The sequence below is a fragment of the Ischnura elegans genome, chromosome 4 (assembly GCF_921293095.1).
Source record: "Ischnura elegans chromosome 4, ioIscEleg1.1, whole genome shotgun sequence".
Lineage (NCBI taxonomy): Eukaryota > Metazoa > Arthropoda > Insecta > Odonata > Coenagrionidae > Ischnura > Ischnura elegans.
In genome coordinates, this window is record NC_060249.1 from 53212005 (window position 1) to 53236141 (window position 24137).

General features: G+C 36.7%; 2 protein-coding genes across 2 annotated transcripts in view; one reads left to right on the forward strand and one right to left on the reverse strand.

The window, feature by feature from the left end:
* The first annotated feature begins 1845 nt into the window (after positions 1-1845).
* LOC124157481 (N(6)-adenine-specific methyltransferase METTL4) lies at positions 1846-14904 on the forward strand. The gene is made up of 6 exons (XM_046532217.1): positions 1846-2380; positions 2524-2895; positions 5527-5609; positions 7044-7218; positions 8681-8873; positions 14516-14904. Exons 1-6 carry the CDS (start codon positions 2138-2140, stop codon positions 14650-14652), a joined length of 1203 nt encoding a protein of 400 aa, XP_046388173.1. The 5' UTR covers positions 1846-2137; the 3' UTR covers positions 14653-14904.
* A 1784-nt stretch (positions 14905-16688) lies between these two features.
* Positions 16689-24137, reverse strand: part of LOC124157482 (acylphosphatase-2) — a 32435-nt gene continuing 24986 nt past the window's right edge. Inside the window, exons 2-3 of the mRNA XM_046532218.1 lie at positions 19804-19930; positions 16689-17269 (exon numbers count right to left, since the gene is read on the reverse strand). Coding sequence (XP_046388174.1) covers positions 17155-17269; positions 19804-19930 — 242 coding nt within the window. The 3' untranslated portion in view covers positions 16689-17154. The remainder of the gene's footprint in view (positions 17270-19803; positions 19931-24137) is intronic.

Consider the following 24137-nt stretch of genomic DNA (forward strand, 5'->3'; position numbering starts at 1 on the left):
CCTTCTGAAGCACGATCTTTCGATTTCTTGAATAAAAAAAATATGGTGAACAACCCTATTCTATGGTAATAGTTTCATATTACCTAACATTTAGAAAAAGTTCAATTCCTCTGTAAATGCCGGTGAATAGTCAGTTTCCATTGTATTTTTCAGTGATTCGTGTATGGTTGATTACTTGAGGATAGGGCGAATTGAAAGAATTGAATCAATGTTTTCAAACTTGTATCATCAGTGGATGACAGTGATTTTCCAATGCTGATGAATGAGCATCTGCAGTAGAAGACTGAGATTTTCTCTTCCCTATCTAATTAATTTCTGTCAGACCATATTAATCCTTGAATGCAACCTGGCATTAAGGTTATAATGTGGTCTGATCCACTTTATCTCAAACATTCACTTGTATTAATTATTATTGTGTATTCATTCACTTAATAATGGTGGCCTCCAAAAAAGACTGGTTAAGTGTCACTGAATGCAGCAATGGATCCATTCAGCTGTACTGATTAAGTGAGTGCTCTGACTTAATGGTGCTATGCAGAGTGACAATTGCACTGAGCAGTTAGCATTTTAGTGAGCATAGAAACACTGAGCTCACTTCTGATCACCACGGAATTGAAGCGAGAAAACAAGTGAAAGTTGTGCTGTGCACTAGCTGTTGCATTTGAAACGTACTCACCGAGGAATCATGAGGTTATGATCAACTGATAACTAAGCAAAGTGCGGCTGAATGAATCAAGGCAGGGTGGCCTCGTGGGAAGGTTTCTTATCTAATGTGCAATGGATAATAAGTATGTGTGGCTTGCCTGCCAATAAATTAAGAATTCTAATGATGGGTTTATGTAAAATTGAATTTTTTAAACACCTACATTTTATTTCTATAACTGTTAAGTAAATTCTTGCAAGAATGAAATTTTATTATAGTAAAACTTGCTTATAACAAACTTCAGGGGATCATCATTCTATTTAGTTAAAAGCAGGATTTTGATATATACTTTATTAAAGGATTTTGCTCAATACATCATAAGACTGCCAGCTAATACTCTATGTATCGTCTTTATTTAAACCGCAGATCTGTGGCAAATAACCATTGTCCCACAGAGCGTATTCAAATGGCACTATACTATTTCATGCATGGTGAAGTATAGATTAATGTTAACTTTTGATCACCTATGTAAAATGAATATTGGCGATCATAAGATATCCTACCCTTCAGGGACGTAGAACTCACCTCGTTTTAGGTATGATGTCGTTACAAGTGTGATAGTAATAAGCAAGTTTTATAGTGTTTGTAAAGTGAATAGCATTGTGAATGGCTGAATTAGAAGTGGGTACCTTATTTCATCAACAGAAAATGCTGGCTATACGTAGAAATCATCTCATTTTGATGTCTATATTCAGTAGAATAGCGCATTTTGATTGCTATTGGTAGCTCCTGGATATGAGAAGCATCAAGCAAAGGAAAGCTAATATGCTTGATAGCCCGTGATTACCACAGTATATCAAAAGTATACAATTGAATTCGATATTATGCCATGGAGGAAGGATCATTTCTCCTTTTTTCATGATTACCCCTCCAAGATGAGGAACAAGTTCTTTTGTTGAAAAATTTTCACGACATTGAATAACCTTTTAACTGTCATTTTCATGATAAAAATACTGTCCTTTATAATGTTTGGCATGAAGCTTCGTCTAAAACCTTTTAGAGGGATTTCATCCGTAATGTTACCAACTCTCTAACTCGAGTTTACCAGAATTTAGTTTCCATTACCAACGCGAGTTCATAAATCGCGGTAATGAGTAAATATCGATATCTCCTACCGATAGAATCGATAGCAGTTATTCGATAATTTTTGGATATGAAAACAAAATACAAATCAAACTGCTTAAAGAAGCGAAGAAGATTGTATATGTGTGATAACAGTGAAATATTGGCGTTAAGGAGTGTTTGGCAATTATATTAGTAGCAGCAAATCGTGAGTTATGGTAGGGCCGAAGGATTTGTTTCCTATCTATGTTATCTATTCGCGTAATGCGATTTTTTGAAGTATTTTTATAAGTCGACGGTAGGCCTTACACAGCCTAGTGCTTGCACTGCTATTAACTTTCAACTCCATAGAAAAGTAATAGATTATGAACAATGTCAGTTTTGTTTACAACTGAACGAGGAATGTTTATTTCTCATCAACTCTTCAGCGAGAATATTTTTAAAAATGTTTCGGTTGGCAGTGAGGTAGTTTCGATGAGGCTGAATAGCGAAATCTTTGATATTGATACTCCATTTCTGCGGCAAAACGAAAACATAAAAGTCAGTCAGGAAAAACATCATTCAAGGAGGAAGAGGAAGCTGGACTCAGATTTTTTGTTAAAACTCGATGAAATGGTAAGCAGTACTGAGCTAAGTGCATATTCTGATTAAGAATACCTATGATTCAGGATTTTCTGCATTAAATTCATATTTTTAATCTAGTTTTCCCTTAAAAGTTCCAATATAATAATTGATGAATGAACCATTTCCTTTTGCAGGGAACTATAGTGAAAGGTGAACTGAGGTCAATCGTTCAAAAGGGGCAGAAGAATGGTTTTCTCTCTGTCAAAAAAGAACCATACCTATCGTGCACTTCTTCTGAAGGTGATATACTTGCCCGCGAGAAGAAAGATGATATAAACGTAGTCAAGGGCTCCATGGAATCAGATAGGAATGTTAAAGCCAGGTCAGCTGCTGAGGATTTTTACCGTTCATCGTGGAAGAAAGAAGTTACTCATATGCATGGTCAAAATAGTTATGACTCAGTTTTGATGAAGGAAATTCCTGGAGATGTTTCCTCAAAATATTTATTCCCTCCCAGGTGTGAATTTCATTGCTGTGATGTGAAGGATATCGAAAAACATGTGAAGGTATTGATTGTTTCTAACCTCGTTTCTTTGAGGTACTCATACGAAGATGTTATAGTATTATTATTACCCCCTACATTAATGCACAGTTGCAAATTTGTGGTTTACTTAAAATATCATTTCTTCTACAAGCTTACTTCTTTGTAACTATAATGCAAATTATGTCAGGTGTCACTACTTTCTGTTTATTGGCTAAATTTACTATTGGAATAACCTCTTCAGTCTTCGATTTACATAATAACTCATTATATATTTGATTAGGAATAAACGGTGTTTTAAACGCAAAAGGAAGAAATTCAATGGAAAATAATCTGTCATCTTTAAGATTCAAAATTATTTCCGATACTTACTGGATCTGACTTACAGTCCATTGTGCTAATAATTATACTATCAAGCTATCATTATCCAAAGCATATTTTCAAGGAGATTCAACCAACCAAACCACAACATGTTGTTAGTCCACATTATAGCTCTGGTAGTGAGAATGCACTCAGTCACTGTTTGAATTTTAGCTACTGGAAGCCATTGTGAAATAAGCCATTTTTACATTACATCCTTCCTTTGGCGTTTACGTCTTTGTGTCTCTGTTTGTGAAGTAATTGGTATGTAGCCAATTTTTTATGCTATGCTTTGAAACCTAGCTATGTCCCTAGCTTGGTAGTATTTTGTTCGGTTCGGCAATCTGGCTGATTTGGTTGGGGCAGTTTTAGAACTGGCTCCTACAGGGATGGGCGAGGACTTTGATTTTTGTGGATGATATGGCTGGAATGTTTTTAAGATGGAATGGTGTGGACAGCTGTTCCCCTCATTATACCTGGAAAAATAGTTATAAACATGGCTTTATAACAAAATTTTTATTTGACTAGTCAATGTACTCCAATAATGTGTATCAGTATGAGCCTTATACCAATTAATTTTTAAAAAGTAATTTCTCTAAAAGCCTCGAGAGATGTTCCATCACCTTTAAGCACCCAAAAATCAGGCTGTTGCTAGGAAACAAATTTCAGCTAGGTTTTGGAGGGGGAGCGTATTTCAGCAGGATCACATGGAGGGACCTAAATGCTACTATACAGGGTGAATGAACATGCCATAATTCACAGGATCATGCGAGCAAAGGTGGAACATGTTCTAATTTTGATGATTGGTTTCCGCGTTAATTCCATGTCAACTTATTTTTGGCAGACGACAGTTTCGGATCCATATAAGACGGGAGCTGGAACGTGCCCGAAACTGTCATCTGCCAAAAATGAGTTGATGGGGAATTAACATGGAAACCAATCATCAATTTAATCATTGCGGAAACCTCTATAATGTGTTCTAATTTTAATTGAATGGCCATGTGGATGACGGTGCATTTGCAAATTTTTCTGGTATACTCAGCAAATGATTTTATTCGCATGATCATTCACCATACTGGCCTTAAGATCTTCCTAACATTTTGTGCGGTTCTAGCTTGGGTCAAGCACTAGCCCCTCCAATATTTACAGCCCTGCTAATGCAACAACCTTATTCCACCCCTTGCTCATAGTCGCAATTCTTGAAGGTAATTTTACGAGGGTTGTACCAAAAGTAAGGTTCCCATATTTTTTACAAATACAAAACTTTGTTTATTTATAATAATTTTCACATCGTTTAAAAGCTTACACTTTTGATTATTTTTCAACGTAGTCTCCATTTTTTTGACGCACTTTTAAAAACAGCGGTCCAGCTTTTCTATCCCTTAGTTGAGGAAGTCTCCCACCAACCCGTTGAGGAAGTGTGCGACCTCTGCTCGGACTTCATCGTCGCTCTTGAAGCGTTTGCCACCTAAGAGTTTTGTTTCAGGGATATAATGAAATACCCACGCTTCATCTTCGGTGACGATAGAGACCAACAACTCCTCCCCCCCCTAAAATTGTTGAAGAAATTTGCGAGCACAGTCTAGGCGTTGCTGCATGTGTCCGTCAGTCAGCATACGGGGGACCCAGCAAGCACACATCTTGCAATAACGCAACGTTTCTGTTAAAGTTCTTTCAATTGTGCCGTGGGAAGCTTCAGGAATGCATTGAACAAGTTCACGGACCGTGACCCTCCGATCTTTGAGCAGCTCACTGTTGATCTTCTGGACAATCCAAAACCAGCAGTCTTCCACTCCGTTCTTCATCGTGAACTTCCGTGCGACCCTCAGTAAAAGCCCTGCAACATTTGCGGACGAGCTGAAAGGACATGCACTCTTCGCCATAAAGTTCAGTCAGTTGCTGATGAATCTCCAATGGCGGTAACTTCCTTACAAGGAAAAATCGGATTACTGCTCGATCCTCACACTTGGCGGGAACGGGGATCATCACTTTCATTGTTGACGGTTGCTAAGCCAATAATGAGCGACACAGTGAGTCGCGGACTGGCGGACTTGAGAGTAGGGGAACCACTGCGCACGGCAATGTTGAGGGATTAAGCCTAGCACCTTCGCTCAATATTGTAGCTCATTGGGAACCTTACTTTTGGTACAACCCTCATATTCTATTAATGCATTTTTCAATGATCATATTCTATTGTAATGCTCCTTCATGTGTAATCCTCAGACTAAATACAAAAATTGATTTCTATTTTAATTTATAAGGTTTCATTATCATTACCATTCATTCATCTTTTCAGGGCACATTTGACTTAGTTGTGCTGGATCCACCATGGTGGAATAAGTACATTCGCAGGAAGAATGCAAAGTGTGCTGAAGGGGGGTAAGTCTCTTTATTCTCGTTATTCAGTGACAATGGTTGCAAACACAGAAGATTCAGGCCAAGGTTCTTGTGGAGTTAATGATATTTTATAGATTATACATAGCCTGAGTATGAGAGCTCCTGAGGCAGTGGCGTAGCCGAGGGGGGGGGGGGGGATTCGAAGGGGTCCTGATCCCCCAGATATGTGAAAACACAATTATGTTTCTTTCATAAAAGAAAATAAAATATATATATAATGAAAAGTGTTAAAAACCCATGACTTGGTACCCTGTTTTTCAAAAATTTTGGACGAAATTCCTGTCTACGCCTCTGTCCTGAGGGGTGAATGAAGTGGCTTACAATTAGTGGGTAGAGCAATTGGCCTCTTATTGAAGTTTCCCTGATTCAATTTGCGTGTGAAACCTTACGAAATCTCCACCCAAAATCCTGAAAGTGCTAAGTGGTACAGAGAAAGGAACTGCCCTGCCAACCCTGTATGTACGATATTCAACACCTGATGCCTTAGTCTTGGGTGAGCTTTACCCTGACCTCTCCAAACAAACCTTTGGGTTAAATCACAGAGTGAGGGACATAGCTTGATATCATAGAGGTAGCAAAGAGAAATTTTTAATGAGGCAAATTTAAAGTTGTTGAATGATGGTTCAAAAGGTAGTAACATATTATTTCCCAAAGTCAGGCCTTGAGACCATTTCAGTTTTTTATATTCAGCATCTATTTATTATTTATATTTGAAATTTACTAAAATGAGTGTGAGGATGCATGAAGTAAAATCTGTTAGTTAGATTTAAGCAGCTTTTAACAGTAAGAAATGGTCCCTTTACTGTTCCCTTAGGTTTCGTAAAATTTGTTATTCATGAATGTTGAGGATAGGAATTCTGGGAATGGAGTTTTTCTGGCTGTTTTAGTTTATATGAATAATGTATCCAAATTGTGCAAAATATCCACGGAGAAAAAATCATCTGCCATGACCAGGATTCGAACCCGGATGGAGAATGACGCCTCAGTAGCTTAATTGACTAAAGTACTTGGCCGGAAATCGAGGGATCTGGGTTCAAATCCAGGTCAAGGCGAATGATTTTTTTCTCTGAGGATTTTTTGCACAATTTGTGCATTGCCGTTGACTCCAATAAAGTTATCGTAGTGGCTAGTCCCGGTATACTTAAATTAATGTATCCAAAGTTCAAAACCTCTACTGAAATATCAGTCTTGAAATTTGTAGAGAATTTTGTTTAGGATGTGGCCATGTTTCTGATATTTTTATTCTTCTTGGCAATTCACTGCCAGTTGACTTACTATTATTGTTGGTGTGTAAATAGATTAAGCTTATGTAAATAATAAATTTGAGATTTGTATCAGTTATATCACATATTTGCCAGAATATTTTCAAGTCATATGGAGAGAAATTAAGTATTTATATTTTTTCTTTTTTCAAAGTTATCAGATGATGAGCAATGATGATCTAGGTGCTGTTCCTGTTGGCAATTTTCTTAATCCAGGTGCTCTTGTAGCTGTGTGGTGCACTAATTCTGAGAGTAATCTGGAGACTTTGGAGAAGAAAATTTTTCCGCAGTGGGGCATTGAGTTTATCGGGCGGTGGTTCTGGATTAAGGTAAATTTTGGTTTGAAAATCTTTTTCCTGTTTCTTCATCTTTCACTATTGGGTTAAATTCTCATTATAACTTTTCCTCGCCATAGTTTCTTTGGCAATGCTTTCTTCCTTCTCCAACCTTTATTTGATGAATTTGTCTGTTTACTTTTCCTTCCTTTTCTACCTAGTTTATTAGTTCCCCTTATTTATATCGGTATTAATGATGTTTTCCCTCTTGTGCTGGTAGCTTCATCACAGTGCAATGGTTATCCAATTGGTATTGCTATAGAAGACGGTTCTGAGTGCATTTAGGTTTTGAAATTAAATACATATCTCCATCCTTTTCTTGGCCTAAAATATTCTGGTGTTTTTTGATTTCAATTTCCTCACGGACTTGGGGGCTTTTAAAGGTTTTTCTTTAGCTAAAATTTTTATGTTTTCCATGTGAAACTGATGTCTGCTAGCAGCATTTTCAGCAATGGTTAAACTATCAACATGCCTCTAACAAATTGCATGTATATATTCTCCTATTCTGGTTTTGTTTGTTCCTTCTGTTTCACTTATATTACTGCTGACGCCAATTTTACATGTGACCTAGTAAGCTGCTGAAGTTTGTAATTTATCCTTGCCTTTCATGCTTCTAAAGAGATCTTTTTTGAGCACCAATACATCAGTGTGCATATCAAATTTCTTTTAAATTCGGGATATTTTCTCCATCCGGTGCCTTTAATATATGGATAAATCAATTTTTTTCTCATGACCTCAATTTATATAGTAATTAATATAGTCTTGGAATATAGTTCAGTTTCATTTATATAATTTCATATTGAAACGAACCTTTTATTGGAAAATTGCTCTTTGAAGGCAATGTCATTTGAAATTTCTTCAAAAAGATGTTGTTTACTAGTACATGTATATCTTTTTGAAGAAACCTCCAAAAAATTCATCTTTTAGAGGATCAGAGTTGGTGGATAAAAACTATGATGGATCCATCATAGTTTTCATCTCAGAGATAAGTTGTATCATATTTTGTAAAACATAGTAGATTTGCCTTGGTTGGTGATGAAGTACACCATGATTTTTTATTTTTTGTACGAATGTAAAATTTTAAATAATTAAGGGAGTACAAGTGTGGTACTAGATGGTTAGGAAGTACTTCTTTAGCTGTAAGTGGCGGATGGTAGACAGTGCAGAAAGGTTTCCCCATTTTGATTTCCAATATGGGCTACTCTTATTACCCTCTTATTATTATGCTGATTATATTATTATTATTACTGTTTGTCTTAATAATGATGCTATAGCCATTGAAATTGTCGACAGCACATTAAAGTTTGTGGTGCAGTACTTGGTTTTTGATTCACCATGAACTTATTATCCTTGTTACCTGTAATTTATTATTCTGTAACAGTAAGTGAATACCTTTCCTATTTGTAAATTCAATGTATTGATTATTGGTTATTACTTTAGTTCTGTTATTTTTCAGGTTACCAAGTTTGGTGAGCCAGTTTGCCAATTTCACCCTCCACCAGGAAAGCAACCATTTGAGCAAATTGTGTTTGGAAGAAGAAGAAAAGATGATGATGAGGAAGGTGATGACATTGTTGCAGAATGGAAAAGCAACAAAGTGGTGGCCAGTGTGCCTAGTGCCTTGCACTCCCACAAACCACCTCTGGTTGGTAGGTAGCTTATTGATTAATTTGGTGCCTGATAATTAAATGGCTGTGAAAGTTACATGAATTGCTGCAGGAAACATTTCCCTGGACCTGAAATCATTTTCATTTGATTCATTTATTTTTCACACCACAGTATTTCTTCTCTTTCACATTCTTCTTAACCTTTTCCATGTATATTTTAATTGCAGTCTTCCTTTTTATATTCTTGCCATTTACTTTTACCTCGGCAATTGTCATCATCAGGCCATTATGTCTGAAGATATGGCCGATTAGGTTGCTCCCACTACTTTTCAGGGTTTTCAGGAGGCTTTTCTTTTCTTCTATACTTCTAAGGACTTCCTCATTACTTACTTGATCAATCCATTTGGCCCTCATCATTCTTCTACAGCACCACATTTTGAAACCCTTCACCATTGATGTTTCTGCTGATGTCATTGTCCATACCTCAATGTAGTCTAAGAGGCATACTACAAATGAAAGTTTTGTTAAATTTTTTCCTTTTTTCTTCACTGAAATTTCTCACTGCAAGATATTTCCTTTGGTGCAATTACCTCTTTGCCTGTGCTATTCCATGTATTCATACTTTTTTGTGTTTTTCCTGTTGCTAGTTATCCTATTTTCCAAATACATAATAGAATTCATCCACCTCTGCCAGTTTTTGTTTCTCTATTTTAATGTTAGTCTTGAATTCTTCTCTTCTACTGCATACTGATATCTTAGTTTTCTTTGTGCTTATTTTCAGCTGATATTTACCTATAATCCTATTAATTCACTAGAATCTTCTTCAAATTCTTCTCTGACTCTGTTATGAAAACAATGTCATCAGCAAGTAGTAACATGCTAATGTTCTCTACGTGGATATTATCCTGAGGTATTTTTTGGATTTCCCTAATGGCTTTCTAGATGTACACATTGGAAATAATTGTTGACACAGCACAGCCGTGCAACTTTCCTTTTCTAATTCATGCTTCTTCACAGTTTAGTCTTGCTTTTATTGCAGCGACTTGGCTTTCAGATAAACTGTGGATACTCTCATGTCATTGTAAAGAACACAAATTTCTTTCAGGATTCCAAGCATTAAATTTCAATACATGTTGGCAAACACCTTCTGCGAGTCCACAAAGGCAAGGAATGTGTGTTTATTCTTTTCATTCTCTTCTCTATGAGCTGCTTGATGGCCAGTATTGCTTCTCTTATACCTTTCCTTTTTCCATTTGTCATCCAGGTGCTCTTCTGCTCTTTGATTCGTTCTTCTTTTGATGATCCTTGTCAGCATCTTGGACACATGTGTTGGCTTCTTTGGTCCTAGAATTTTTTCAGTTTTCTGCTCTTTTTCTCTTGGTAATCAAGATTATGATGTTCCTCTCTAAATCTTTTGGTAATTCACTTGTACAAAGCCTTTCACTTTGATTGTGCATGGCTTTTTCAAGGTCTTTTCTCCTGCATTTTTGATTAGCTGTGCTGGGACATCTTCAATTCCAGATGCTTTATTCATCTGCCTCTGTCTCTTACTGCCGCATCAAATTCTGATCTTAAAATTCCTCTCTCCTCTCCAATGTCATCTTTATCCTCTTTCCCTTCATTGTTGATAGCTTTATTCTTGGACTGCTTCTGATGTTCGGCTGTCCTAGATATTCCTTCCTTCCTCTTCACTTTGTCTTAATTTTCAATCATCAGTTCTTGATATTTTCCCCTTAGGTTATTGAATTTATCCATCTTTCCTTGAAGTGGTTCTTGACTATCCCATACATGGATTCACTTTTCCATGAACGAGATTGTTCAGTATGTCTCCACAAATATTCTAATTAAAAATTTCTATAGCATTCCTCGCATCAGGACAAATCTCATCTCTTATTCTCATGTAACTATTCTGCCCTTCCTCTGTTTTGAATTCTTGTACTATCTTGTTTGTTCAATGAAATCAAGATTTCCTGCATGATCCATGGTTTTTCCTTGACAACTATTCTTCTACCAGAGGTTCTTTGGCTGCTGCCTATAATCCACTTCTAATAATTTCCAGCTCTCATTCGTTCTCTTCATATTTTTTCTCCGCGGCTTCTTGAAATCCCAGTTGATGTTTATCCTCCTTAAATTTTTCATCCTGCCAAATGTTTTTTCAAATAAATAATAATACTGGGGAATAAATTTGAACTTATTTTCTGTTGAATTTAATTTTTGAGCTGCTTTAGGGTAAAAAAGGCGTGCCAAAGACGATTTCAAAACTCAAGTAAGTTTTTTCTCTGAGGTCAAGTTTTTCTCTATTCCCTGTGTAATTGGGACCACTCTCTGTTTGATTGATTGTCAATCACAGGAGGCATCACTGCTCTCCAATTGGCTGACATTAACCTTACCTGACTGGCACCGGGTGACTGACGTTGTTGTTGACAGGTGCATATCAGTCTAGTAATGCAGGTGATACTATAGTAAGACACTTGCACATTGCCCGAAATTTGCTTCATAAGGGAGCTTTGGTGTTGCACGGGTTGCCGACATGGATATTTGTTGTCAATTCACATGCATCTGTGGCTTCGTATAAATTAAATTAGAGATCTGCGAATAGTATCCGCGATTACTCGAATACCTCGAATACTAGGAAGTATTCGATATTCAAAGTCTCGAATAGTTACGCGAAAAGTACCGCCTCAAATACTTTGAATTTCGCGTCGTACACTGTCGCACGCACCTCGTTGGTAGTTGACTTGGAAAAATGTAGAGAATACGAGTCGTTTAGTGCACGGAGCACCGATTTGGGTAAGTTGACGAACTACATCAAATTCGAGGATTAGAGCGGTGAAAAGAGTTCGACCTGGGGAACCGAAAATGATCGGGTGAAAAAATCCGAAAATCCCCTGCTTCCCCCACCAGGAAAACCTCTGTGCCGTGGGATAGTAACTACGTAGCACAATTCCCAAAATCTGCTACCCCCTCCATCCATCAGCCCTCGGCCCCTCCTCCGACGCTTTCCTCCTCTCCGAAATCAAACAAAATGCCCCAGCTCACGCAGGGTTCTCATTACGAAGACCATACATCGAATGAACTTCAAAAGAAAATATCAAGTTACATGAGAATAATAGAATCGTGTTTCACCCTTCACTCTTTCTCCCCCACTTACCTTTTTCTGCGTATCTGCTTCGAAGTTCCCCATGTCTGGAGGTCAACTGCTGCTTGAGTCATCTATTAGCCCAATAGTTGTCGATCAGTGACTTTCGGCAATTGATATTACACCTTTATTGGACTGAAATATTAGTAAATTTTGCGTAATTTAAAAAAGAATAAGACCAAACACGACGTATTTCTGACTTTATCAAAGCATTTTACGCAAGGAAATAAATGTCAAAATACGACGGAGACTTAGCATTCGGGCGAAACTGGATATCCTCGCAGCTGAGCTTCTCGGAAGTCGATGCGGCATTTTTTACCGAAACCATATATCAAGTTACAATTTATTAGTTATGCTATTGTCACAGTCACACAGACGAAGGGATATTTTCTCAGGATATTTGGTTTCTCCCTGCTTGCAATTCGAATTCGTCTGCTTGTCTCGTGAGAACTTCCAAAGATGGACTGAAAATAATTGAAGAAGAAAATCCGGTGGAGAAGCGCGTGTATGCCTCGGATTGTCCGCTAGCACTTGACAGTAGGAGTGGGGGTAAAGCGAGATACCTGTTGAAAACGAGTAGTTGGATAAAGCCGAGTATCAGATGGGCGTGCCACTGAAATGGCGTTTGGTAGATAAGAATGTGTACATCAGGCAGAAATCCATCGTAGCAGTGTAAATGCCGAGACTGCATGCAATCATTTTTTTGTGAGGTGGTGTGTCCCCTTAGGATATTTGAAAGAGATGTTAGTTGAATCAACTATATGCCCAAATTGTTTCCATAAAATTAAAAGATTCCTTTAATCAGCTAAATTCCTGTTTGAATCCTTTAAAGGAAATCACAATTACCCGCCAAAATATTGGGTTTCCTGCTGCGTAGGCAACCTAGTCAAACATTGCCGCATTCATCGTTTTTTTCGTCCATCCCCTTGAAAAACGATAGATCTAGGTTCCACTGTATTTTCATTTATACATTCATCAAGTGAAATAGAAGAAGAATAGTACGTTTAATATGCTTTGCTCAGTTATAGTATTCGAGGTATTCGAAAATCGAGGTATTTGAATATTCGAGCTATGATTTATTATTCGAATTCGATATTCGAGTTCGAGAAATCTGCAATTCGACCCATCTCTAGTTTTTCTCTATTCCCTTTGTAATTAGGACCACTCTCTGTTAGATTGATTGTCAATCACAGGAGGCATCACTGCTCTCCAATTGGCTGACATTAACCTTACCTGACTGGCACCAGGTGACTCACATTGTTGTTGACAGGTGCATAGCAGTCTAGTAATGCAGGTGATACTATAGTTAGACACTTGCACATTGCCCGAAATTTGCTTCATAAGGGAGCTTTGGTGTTGCACGGGTTGCCGACATGGATATTTGTTGTCAATTCACATGCATCTGTGCCTTCGTATAAATTAAATCATTCTGTATGGACAGTATAAAACATAATATTTCTTTTTAAATTCCTTCATTTGCAGATTTTTTTGATGCATGAGATGTAAAGAGGATATCCTTTAGCTTAAAAAGTTGACATGATAGATAAAAACTGAGGTAATTTTCTTGTTCAGAGGCCAAAGTTAGTCAAAAACGAATAACAGACCTAAGGCAACAAACTAATGAAGTGGATGCTAAACCTTGCATTCACTGATGGAACTACTGTCATTGGTGCCAATGGAAAGTGTAACCTAACTGACAGAAGGTTATTACACCTTTGACAACTCTTCAGGAATATTCATCAAATTCAATTACATAATTTTGGCCCTTGGAGTTAACTTCTTTCTGTTGCATGTACTCTGATTAACAATAACTTTGGGTGATGGGTCAATAATGAAGGGGGGGCCAAGATGAGTTTTTGATTGGGTTAAGACATTTCAAATTTGGACACCCAATGTTATTTTATTTTTAAATGCATAAAAATATTAATTATAATTAATAATATGTAAAACCCTGGCCTCTTACCCTGCTCTTTCCTCTAGGCCTCTTTCAATACTCTCGCTAGTGGGTGGGTATGAAAATTCGTGACCTCAGTTTTAGAATTTTTCTCTGATCTGAGGCTTTTAGGGATTTTCATGTAACATCAAGGGAGATGCTACATGAAAATTTAGCTTCAAGGAATATTTTCATAGCATCACTCTTTATATCAGGGTTACATGCAATTATTTTAATGACCTGCGTGGTCCATTAACTTATTTTACAATTCTTTTACTCATTATTTTGTTGATGTACATTGAAGTAATTTCATGTATGTCAATCATGTGTTAAAATTAAGTTACAGTTAGTGAGCATAAAGATAAAAAGCTTAAATTTTTTGGTGTGAACTGAAATATCTCACCTTAGTCCTGCTTCTGATCATTTTGAATATCTCAACAATTATAAGTTTTATTTTGTCTTCTGCTTTGGAATAAATTCTCATAAAATGTTGAGAAAAATCAATATCTAGAAATGTACTTGGCTTTGTTATTGTTTTTTGATATTGTGGACAGTTCAAACATTTATCAGAAATCAAAATTTTCCTCTAAGTATGGGTGCTTTAATTTGCAGAAGTGCTCCAGCCGTATATAAAGCCAGATGCAAGATGCTTGGAGCTATTTGCAAGGTACCTTTTACCAGGCTGGACTAGTGTTGGATTTGAAGTCCTTAAGCTCCAGAATTGTTCTCTCTATGAAGAGGTGAAGTGATAGTTTGTTTAGCTATCCTATTTAAGATAGGATGTTAAAAAATTAAATTTCTGCATTTATTATTAATGTAAATGTGATATACTGTGATATTTTTATACATTCTATTTACTTGCCCCTTCTATACTCTATCTAATTCTTCTGTCAATGTCAATCTGAGTAACTATTTATGGTACTCAGCCACCTTGTACCCATGTTATGAAATGCTTCCATGCTGCATAAATGTCTATTAAGATAGAAAATTTACTTTATTAACGAGTCATCTTTTTATTACTAAATATATGTAACTTATTTTATTGTTTTATTTGTGGATCTGCTTTGGGATATCATGGATTCTCAATTTCTAACTTTTCCATAGGCAGTGGACATGTTTTTATGCATAACTTTCTCGTTTGATCTTCATAGTGAGAATTTTCATTCATAATTCCCAATAAATTTTATATTTGTTAGTTGCATTGAAATAATTCATGTTTTTTATCGTTCTAAATTGTCATTTGATTGAATACATTCAATATGCTATTTTCCACTAATTTCACTTTTTACCACTTTGGGCCTAGTTCACAGGTCTTGATCAAGGGTACTTAATATTTTATAGACAGATTGACCAGAAACTTTTTAGTATGCACTGAGTGCATTAAATTGTAGAGTGACTGTTATGCATTATAATAATTTTATATGATGAGCTACTTGAGTTCGTGGTTATGTGATAGTATAGTGCTAATTCACTTTTTGCTTCTGAGAGAAGTAGTGTATTTATTGGTCTTTAGGGCTAAAAGCATGATGCATACTACATTATTTTCATTTTTACATTGCAAGTGTTTATGCAACCTCATTCACTGGCTTGTTATCATTGTTTCAATTTTGGTGTGAAACCCTTGAGGTTGGATCCAAGCATTCTAGAATTCATTCTTAGTATGACTTGTCAGCAGGCATTCTAGTAATGGACTGTGTTAAAAATATGATGTGCTAGTGAGAATAAGTCTCTTTTATGGGTTTCCCTCATCCATTCCAACAGTATTTTTTACGAGACACCTTCACATGGACTAGCTACCTTTTGTCTGGCTCCTACACCTCTGCCAATCTGGCATGGGTGGCCCTAATGGGAATAATTTGGAATTAATCCCACCAGTGCAGCTCTATGGGTCATAGGAATGTGCAAACGTTTCCACTGCGCCAAGGTTGTAGCCCTAGGGAAAGGAAATAGTTATTTAGTTGAAATAAAGAGAAAACAGTGTAGAAGGCTGGAGTAAGTAATAAAAGGAAGGATGCTTACTAAAGAGGTAAAGTGAGGATGGAGAGTAGGATTGGGAGAGGTAGGACATTGGTCAATCTGAAGGAAGAGATAATGGGTGGAGCTAATGAGTTTAGCTGACATCATGTTGAAGGTGTGCTGTACTTCAATGAAAACCCACCTGTAATGGTAGATAACAATTGATTATGTATCTACCATTTCAAGGTTCTTGTAACAATTGATGAGCCACTCGCTGTTTTTCTTTGAATATTTCACTACTGACCATAACTTCAACATTTCACATTACCTTATATCCAATCTATGATTTAATTTCATGCAGCATCTCCCATTGGTGAATTTCATGTTGGAAGATGATACCATTACTAATTTAACCCTCGAGCAGTCGTGCTGGTGCACTCAGTGTGCCAATGTAAACATAGTAAATATTTTCCTCCAATCTGTTAATTTGCATTATGTTTTAAGATCCAGCAGTCATGAAGCTCTTGAAGCCTTGAAAATCAAAGTCATTCCATGTGCCAAGGTTTCAAGAAATCGTATTTGTCTCAATAATTGTTTCACACATTTAAAGTCAATTCACTTTGTCATTGAATGATTTGAGTGGTGCAGCATGGTTTCGGCTGTAGGCAAAATAGTCGCAAAGAATCCACTTGCTCACTCAGTGCGAATGCTTAAGGGTTAATTTTTTGCCACTAATGTTGCCTTGGAAAATTCACAGCATGTGTCTCAGTCCTAAGCAATAATTTCAAAACCATGGATGTATATAGGTGTTTTAATGAATATGCAAAAGTATTCCAATTTAATATTTATTTACACAGTAATAACTTACACATAGTACATACACATTAGGTCTCTTTACCATTTATGTCTTTTATTTACAGAAAAAAATTTAGCATGTTAAAAAAATCTCTTTATGTATGTGTTTTACCACACAATCTTAAGATATTTATGTTGAGGTATTTGTTTTATTAGCTTTAACTTATTTTTTTATATAATTTACAGTTATAATCAAGAAATGTTTTTCAAACAAGCTAATGTGGGCTTGCCCTCAGTTGAATTCATATATACACGAGCATGCCCTCAGTATTGACCAAGTTGCAGCGACTGACATCTGGCCGTGCGTAGGATACCATAAGAAAGTTCTTTAGCATGATTTCATTTGCAGTGGGGTAAATAATGATGCAAGAATGTCATTCATAGTGGAAGATAGAAATGCACTGCTGCTTCTCCGTTTAGCTCCAATGTCTCATCGGGCGTTAGAATCGAATTGTAAAGCCACGGAATTCGGGCTTATTCAGGAATTCCCAATTACTGAGGTCACAGTGGTCAATTTTGCTGCCTGGGCTGCCTGTCGTCGACAGCCAGTCAATCCTGGAATAAATAGTTTTTGTAATTAATCATAATTGCTAGCATTTGTTGGGACTAAAATTTAGAACACATGCACAGATATGAATTTTGTATTAATTTAAGTGTAAGTTACAATGAGAAAAAACGTTTTTACACTGATATGTAGAAACTGAGTGATAAGCTAATTTGATATTGACATGAAAATAGGAGCATAGCAGGATGAGGCACTTACGTTCAAGTGTTGGTTTTGCTGTCTTGATTTCATTCTTACGGCTTGGAATAATGTTTTTTTGCAACAAGTTGGAGAGTGGATGTATTGGTTATTTAATTTTGGTTATATTTATAAAAATATGGCAAAAAAGTACATAAAGCTTTTTCTATGATGCTGTGGTTTGATGCCTTGTTTCTTCATGTGGAATGTAAAACAGATTCACAACAGGGAAGACTGGAAGGGCTTGAATGCTGTAGTGTTCTGTTAACAGGAACCTGGTGTTAACAGGTACAGACAATGCTATTTAGAAACATACATAATTATAGAGAGACTTCTATGTTGATTATAAACATAAAGCTCATCTACTAGTTACTCATTCAGTTAAGAGGAAAGGCATGTTATTACATTTACTAGACAAAATAATTTTAGAGGTTATCATAGGCTTCTAATGAAAGAAGTTGAAGAACTTTTAATGAGTTTGTTGAAGCTAGAATTCCCATAATATTCAATCTGTGTGGAAAACTGATGTAGTTACAGAGGTGGATAATGAAAAAAATCATTTTTTCTCGATCCTTGAAAGAGTCATATCGGATGGCAGTTTTTTTTCAGGTTGAGTTTATGTGGCACTTTGCAGAAATACCCATGAAAAACTTGCTATATTTTGTTCCTATATGTAATACTTGCTTTGCTTGTCAAGGGGTCACATTTCAAAGAAGCAAAAATAATACTGGAAACTTATTTATATGTCTGTCAACTACTGTTATGATTAATTATTAACAGTTATTTGGCTCTCAGCTCTGGCTGATTGGAGAAAATTCTGTACTCTGCTTAAAAATAAATTCACTAATTCTTGGTTAACTTTGTGGTATTCCATTATTTCCTGGATATAGACAGTTACTTATACCACTATAGACAGTTACTTATACCACTTTTTTTTTTTTTTAAATAAGTGGTATAAGTAACTGTCTATATCCAGGAAGACTGTTCTCTGCTTGCTAAATTACTATGAATTGTAGGCAAGTACGTAAGCAATGATAGATTTTCAGCTAGCAATGGATCAATTCATCATCATTTTCAAATTTCATGCACATTCCCCATTGTATCTGCTTAGTTATAGCTCACCCACTCCATAAATGCCTTCTGATGCATGGTGCGGTGCCTTTGCGCAAGGGGAACAAGATGCTGTATTCATATCTTCATCAAGTACTTTGAGGTAGGAAACTTCTGCGTTGTAACATATATTACGATATAGCATGTAGGTCCTTGGAAATGTTTGAAAGTTTTTCTAGAAACTTTGCAAAGTGAGGTAGATGAGGCACTTCATGTTTCTGAAAGTTTTCATCCATATGACTTTCAACAGTTTCCCCCGAGTGCAGGCAACATGTCATTAGTGATGGAAAGAGGGATTTAGAATAAAATCGAAAATCAAGTTTCAATAGTCCAAGACCTAGGAAATCGAGAGCCATGATGTTCGAGTTTCAATGCCAACTTGATTTTTCAACTTCGGTCTTGACCATTTCGTTTGATCTCAGCTGCGGCACTACCGGCCTATGGTAATGCTATCATACGTCCCATATGAAAGACTTTTCTCTTGGGCAGGTTAATTGGAAAGGCACACTCTCGATCATCAAAAAAGCGAATCAATCAGTTTTAATCTTTATTAAAAATTTTAGTGAAGCCGAATGGTTCCAAATTGTGATCCCAAAACTTAAATGTGCATACAATCGTGTACTCTAAGTAGATTTTTTAAGTGTTTTTGAGTGAATAATAACCATGTTTTTGTATCAATTTTTTTGTTAAAAACCATCGATTTTTTTGATTACTTGATCTTTTGGTTTAAATTTTGATTATTGTTGAACAGTCAAGCTTTTCATTTCGATTACAAGTCAATTGCTGAAAAATTCTATTTCAACCAGCATTTTTCCATCACTGCACTTCATACATCAGAAGTTTAACAGGGTAGGTGAGGCATAAATTGGCTACATATTATGAGTGGGATTCAAGCTCAACTGTTGTGATTACCGGTCACCATAAGGTCGTTTGTTTCCCAAATCATATTTATCCTCAGTGATAATTTTCATCCATTATATGTTTACAGAGTTTATTATTTTTTCCTCGTAATAGTGCTCATTATGAATTGTACTTTTTCATAATTTATTTTATTCCCTCTTCAATCAAATTATCCCATAAAATGAATACCCGCTGATGTTTTTTTCTATTTTCTGTTGATTGTAATTGGAAATTTTCCCTTCCTGCCATTTTATATGTAGAATTAAAAGTCACTTGGAAGACATTGATTATTTTTTTATGTGCTAGGGATATATAGTTATCAAAGAATATTACATACATGCTGTCCACACTACTCTTCATGCCTTGCAGCTTTCCAACAATGGTCCCCCTCTTGGAGTTCTTAACCCATCCATAAATGCCCATTTGCTGGCAATTGTCGCGGCAGTACTTGGTGAAGTATACTCCTGGATGTTAGAGAAATTGGAAACAGAAAAAGAAAACAGCAATCAATATTGTTCAGTAGCGAGGTGGAAGACAGAATGCTCCTGCATTTTGGTAAGTACGTACATGCTTGAAATAACTTTTTTTAATTTTTAATTATATCATTGTTTATAAGATATTTATGTATGCATTGGTAGGTAATTAACTTCTTTATGAAGCAACTCGCTCTGTGCAAGCCACACACGTTCCCCATTGCTTAACTCCTCCTTGTCCTCATCGGTGTTGGAGAGAGAACATTCAAAGCTGGACCATCCAGTCTTTACCAAACACCTAGTTCTAAGAACCTCAGTAAATGGCCTTGGAAATCACGGCACCTTAATAGCTCAGTGGTCTGCTCAGTGACCACAAAATTCAAAGGACCGTGGTTTGGTTCCCTGTCCTGTAGAATATTTTACCAATGCACCTTCAGAATGATGATAGTAATATTTTTATGAAGGGGCTCTCCAGAGGCCCCTGTGATTATGTGTTAGGGGCTTAGTGCTCTAATTAATTCCCCATTGGTAATCCCATCAATTGTCATCTCTAAAAATTCGTCATAGATAGTCAGCTTGTCAGTCAATTCGTCAGCTCTTTTTTATTGACATTATATAAGCTAAATAATAATAATAATAATAATTTTTATTGTTCTGTTGGTCCAAGGAATAGAACATAGAACATGGTCAAGAGAATATTACAGGTAAAAAGAGATACCAAACACACAAAAAACGACACAGATCAATTATACATTATCACACATATATTCGTCTAGATTGTAATAGGCTTTGGATAAAAGCAGCCTTCTCAATTCGCGCTTGAAGGTTGCAATGTTGGACTGAGTTTTTACATGCGGTGGTAATTTATTAAAAATACGGGAAGCTGAGTGATGAGTTCCCTTTCTAGATAAGGCACAGGGTTGCCTTCTCAGGTGAACATCATTTCTGCGCCGAGTGAAATAATCATGAATGGTAGAGCTCGGACAGAATAAATCAGGATACATTTTGACAAATAGTGCACAATAAAAAATAAACAGACATAAACAGATATCACTGTAAAATACTGCCATATTCACCAAAATTGTATTTATTTACTTCTCATATTACTTTATGCACTGATTGGAAGGCCTTATTTTCATGTGGTATATAAATTAGGGGTTAAGCTTTTTCATATTTTTTTAAGCTCGTGGTATTGTACTTTTAATTTAAAAAAATGTGAATTCATGGCTAATCAGTAAATTAAAAAAATGATTTCTAAGTTTTATATTTTTGTTGCTTGAGCGGTATACACGTTTAAATCCATCATAAGCACACCATAAAGTGCTGTTCTCTCGTAGCTCAAATGCATAGTCATAAATCTTCAAAGTGCTGGTACCTGTGTTCATTTACTTTCCCCTCGCATTTTGCATCGCTAAGCTGCTTTTCATCCCACTCCAAACGCTTAAATTACTGGTGAGAGAGTTCTCAGATTTTGTTGTAGATGAGCAAGGCCGTGGCAGGTAGGGAGGTCAGGGAGTCCTTTCTCCCCTCTAAATATTTGAGGGCTGCTGACGCGCAGGGGCCATTTCAGCGTCAAATTTGGGGGGGGGGTCATGATCTGGGTCCAGGGAGTATGGAATACTGCTTTGGAGAAATGGGCGTTCTCCCTTGTAAAATTTTTTGAAACATCAATTTTTTATGCATTTTAGAGCCTAGAATTTGATTTTTATTCTTCACAACATATGAAATGAAACAATTTTAGACATTTAAGGATACAAAAACTATTAAGCTAGTAATAATTAAAATTTTTGATAATATTTGGAAGGGGTCACGACCCCTTTCCTCCCCCCCCCCTAAATCTGCCTCTGTGCAAGTGTGCCCTTTCCAAATGGTCCACCCCTGAAATTTATCTGCTCTCCTTAACACCTGCATGGGCGTACCCGGTGGGCGGCAGCTGCCACACCCCCTTAGAAGCACAAGTAAATTTTATTCAAATGAAAGTTTTGAACAAATTTTCTTTAAATTCAAGAAAAGTGATATTAGTATAAAACATTTAATTAAAATGAAAATACTTTTTTCGAGCTAATAATTTTAAAAATTAATAAAGCGCTCTTGCAATTTCCTTGATTATTTGGTTTCCTTAACCTTTTCTGTGTTACAACTTTAACGACTGCGGCTTGCCCCCCTCTAGTTTTGATCCTGAGTACGCCCTTGAACACCTCCCCTCCCCCGAAATATTTTTCTGGCTTTGGTTCTGAAAATGTTTAAGGTAATATAATGATGATTTGAAAATAACTAGAACCTCGATTTCTACTTTGCTATTTTCATGATTATCCGTTGAAACTTAGTTGTGATCAATTGCCCTAAGTTTATCGAACTGGGTACATGATATCCAGAACAGGAAACTAATGAATCACTCCATCTCTTCCGCCTGGCACCTGACGTCCGCTCATCCATCAATTTAGGCGAATAACGTTATTTTTTCTTACTATGGGAATCTTTATAGTAGCTTTGGTGTATTTTTTGACAGCAGAGGAATGTTGGCGGTCCGTCGTACACTTTCTAGTCATTAAGATTTTGCCATTTGCTCAAAGGGCTTTATTATTTTCGCGAAATAGCTACTTTTAATTTTGTTTTCAAATTGCGTGTACGCAATGTGATACGCGGTTAGAAAATAGAAAAAAATACGATAGTAGAAATCGTAATTTGTACACATTCCGTGAAGTTATGAAGAAGAAAATTTATCATCAAGATTCTCGAGAGTTTACACCACTTTAATCCTGGAAGAATACACGCTTCGTAGAAAACGTTTGGTCGATAAATCGTTGTATCACAATTTTTTGCTGTTGTGGAAATCCTTGAAAAGCGAAGGTAACTCATCACTTTTGAGAGAAAGAAGTTCGTGATCAGTTCTCATGTTACCGCGAAATGCTTACCCTACGTTAAAATTTCGATTGATCTATGTTTGCGATCTATTTTGCATTTCGTGAAGATATTTTTACATCTTTCTTTTTTATTGCGGAGGCGTTTGTAACCCCTGCACCCCCGAAATGAGAAAAATGACTTAAGGTAAATTAAAAAAAAAGAACCTTGATAAATATTAGATAAATGAATTATGCGCGAAGGTAAAGCCGCGGCATTCAGTGATCCTCCGTATAGAATATTATTCGTTAAAATTTAACGACCGTGGAGAGGCCGAGATGCTCCTTGAGGATCGGCGAATATCCCTGAGATATTTATGCGATTGTTATGAGGACGTCAATGTTACTTATGCATTTATCTTCTAAGATCGATAGTTTTGGAGTTTTTTTGGCTTTCAAGCTATTGGCATATGCGTTCGCACGTATCAAAATCTTTCCGGAAGTACGTGTATGTTTTATCATGGCATATATGAAAAGGTAGTTGGTATTTTCTTACTTACATCGATTTTATATCAACCCTTTTCGCTTTCATTTAGCGCAATTATGAAAGCACATGGTAAGAGCCAATTTGGGAGACTCATGAGCTATGTATGCTCAACCTGACATGGGCAGCATACATGTGTCGAAAAACTTTGTAGCGGCCAAAATCGTGAGCCAATCCTTCAAGCAGTGACAACTCTCCTTTTCGCTTTCGTTTAGCCCAGCCGTGGACCAGTGAGTACAAGCGAAGTTGAGAAACTCTTTGGCAATGGATGCTCATCAAGGCATGGGCAACTTATGTCGAAAAACTTTGGAGAGACAACAATCACGAGTACACTTCGGAATCCTCTTCAGATCTTTCTCTCCACTTGTTGTGGGGCATTTAAATCTTCGCAAGTCTCGTCCCCTCCCTCACATGACCTCCTGTCGCGTCCCGCATTTGCTTTCATTGTTCTATTCTTATTTAAGATTCGATTCAAATTGGCGCCATGCCCGCGCGGATAAATAAACAAGTGGCTACGGCGTGCTTTGTGGTGACCTCCCCGTCCGAATTTCCACCCCCTCCGTCTACCCTAAACTCTCGCTCTCTCCCTGGCGAACGAAAAGGAACGGTGACGAGAGCTCAAGGGAGGTCCACAAATTCATTCTTCCCGAGAACTATTAAAGACCACAATAGAATTCTCCGCGATATAAAAATGGTTCTTAGTTAGACAATTTAGTTACTTTTTACATCGAGTGACAGTAATCCTTTTCGCTTTCATTCAGCACAGCTATAGCATCGGAGTTTATTTACTTAATTCTCCGCGATTATTTTTCGT

What these genes read in the sequence shown, in the direction of transcription:
- LOC124157481 (XM_046532217.1), top strand. Translation starts at nt 2,138, where the DNA reads ATGTCAGTTTTGTTTACAACTGAACGAGGAATGTTTATTTCTCATCAA. An exon ending in ATATCGAAAAACATGTGAAG is followed by an intron (nt 2,896 to 5,526) that starts GTATTGATTGTT and finishes TCATCTTTTCAG; the next exon opens with GGCACATTTGACTTAGTTGT. An exon ending in GGCGGTGGTTCTGGATTAAG is followed by an intron (nt 7,219 to 8,680) that starts GTAAATTTTGGT and finishes GTTATTTTTCAG; the next exon opens with GTTACCAAGTTTGGTGAGCC.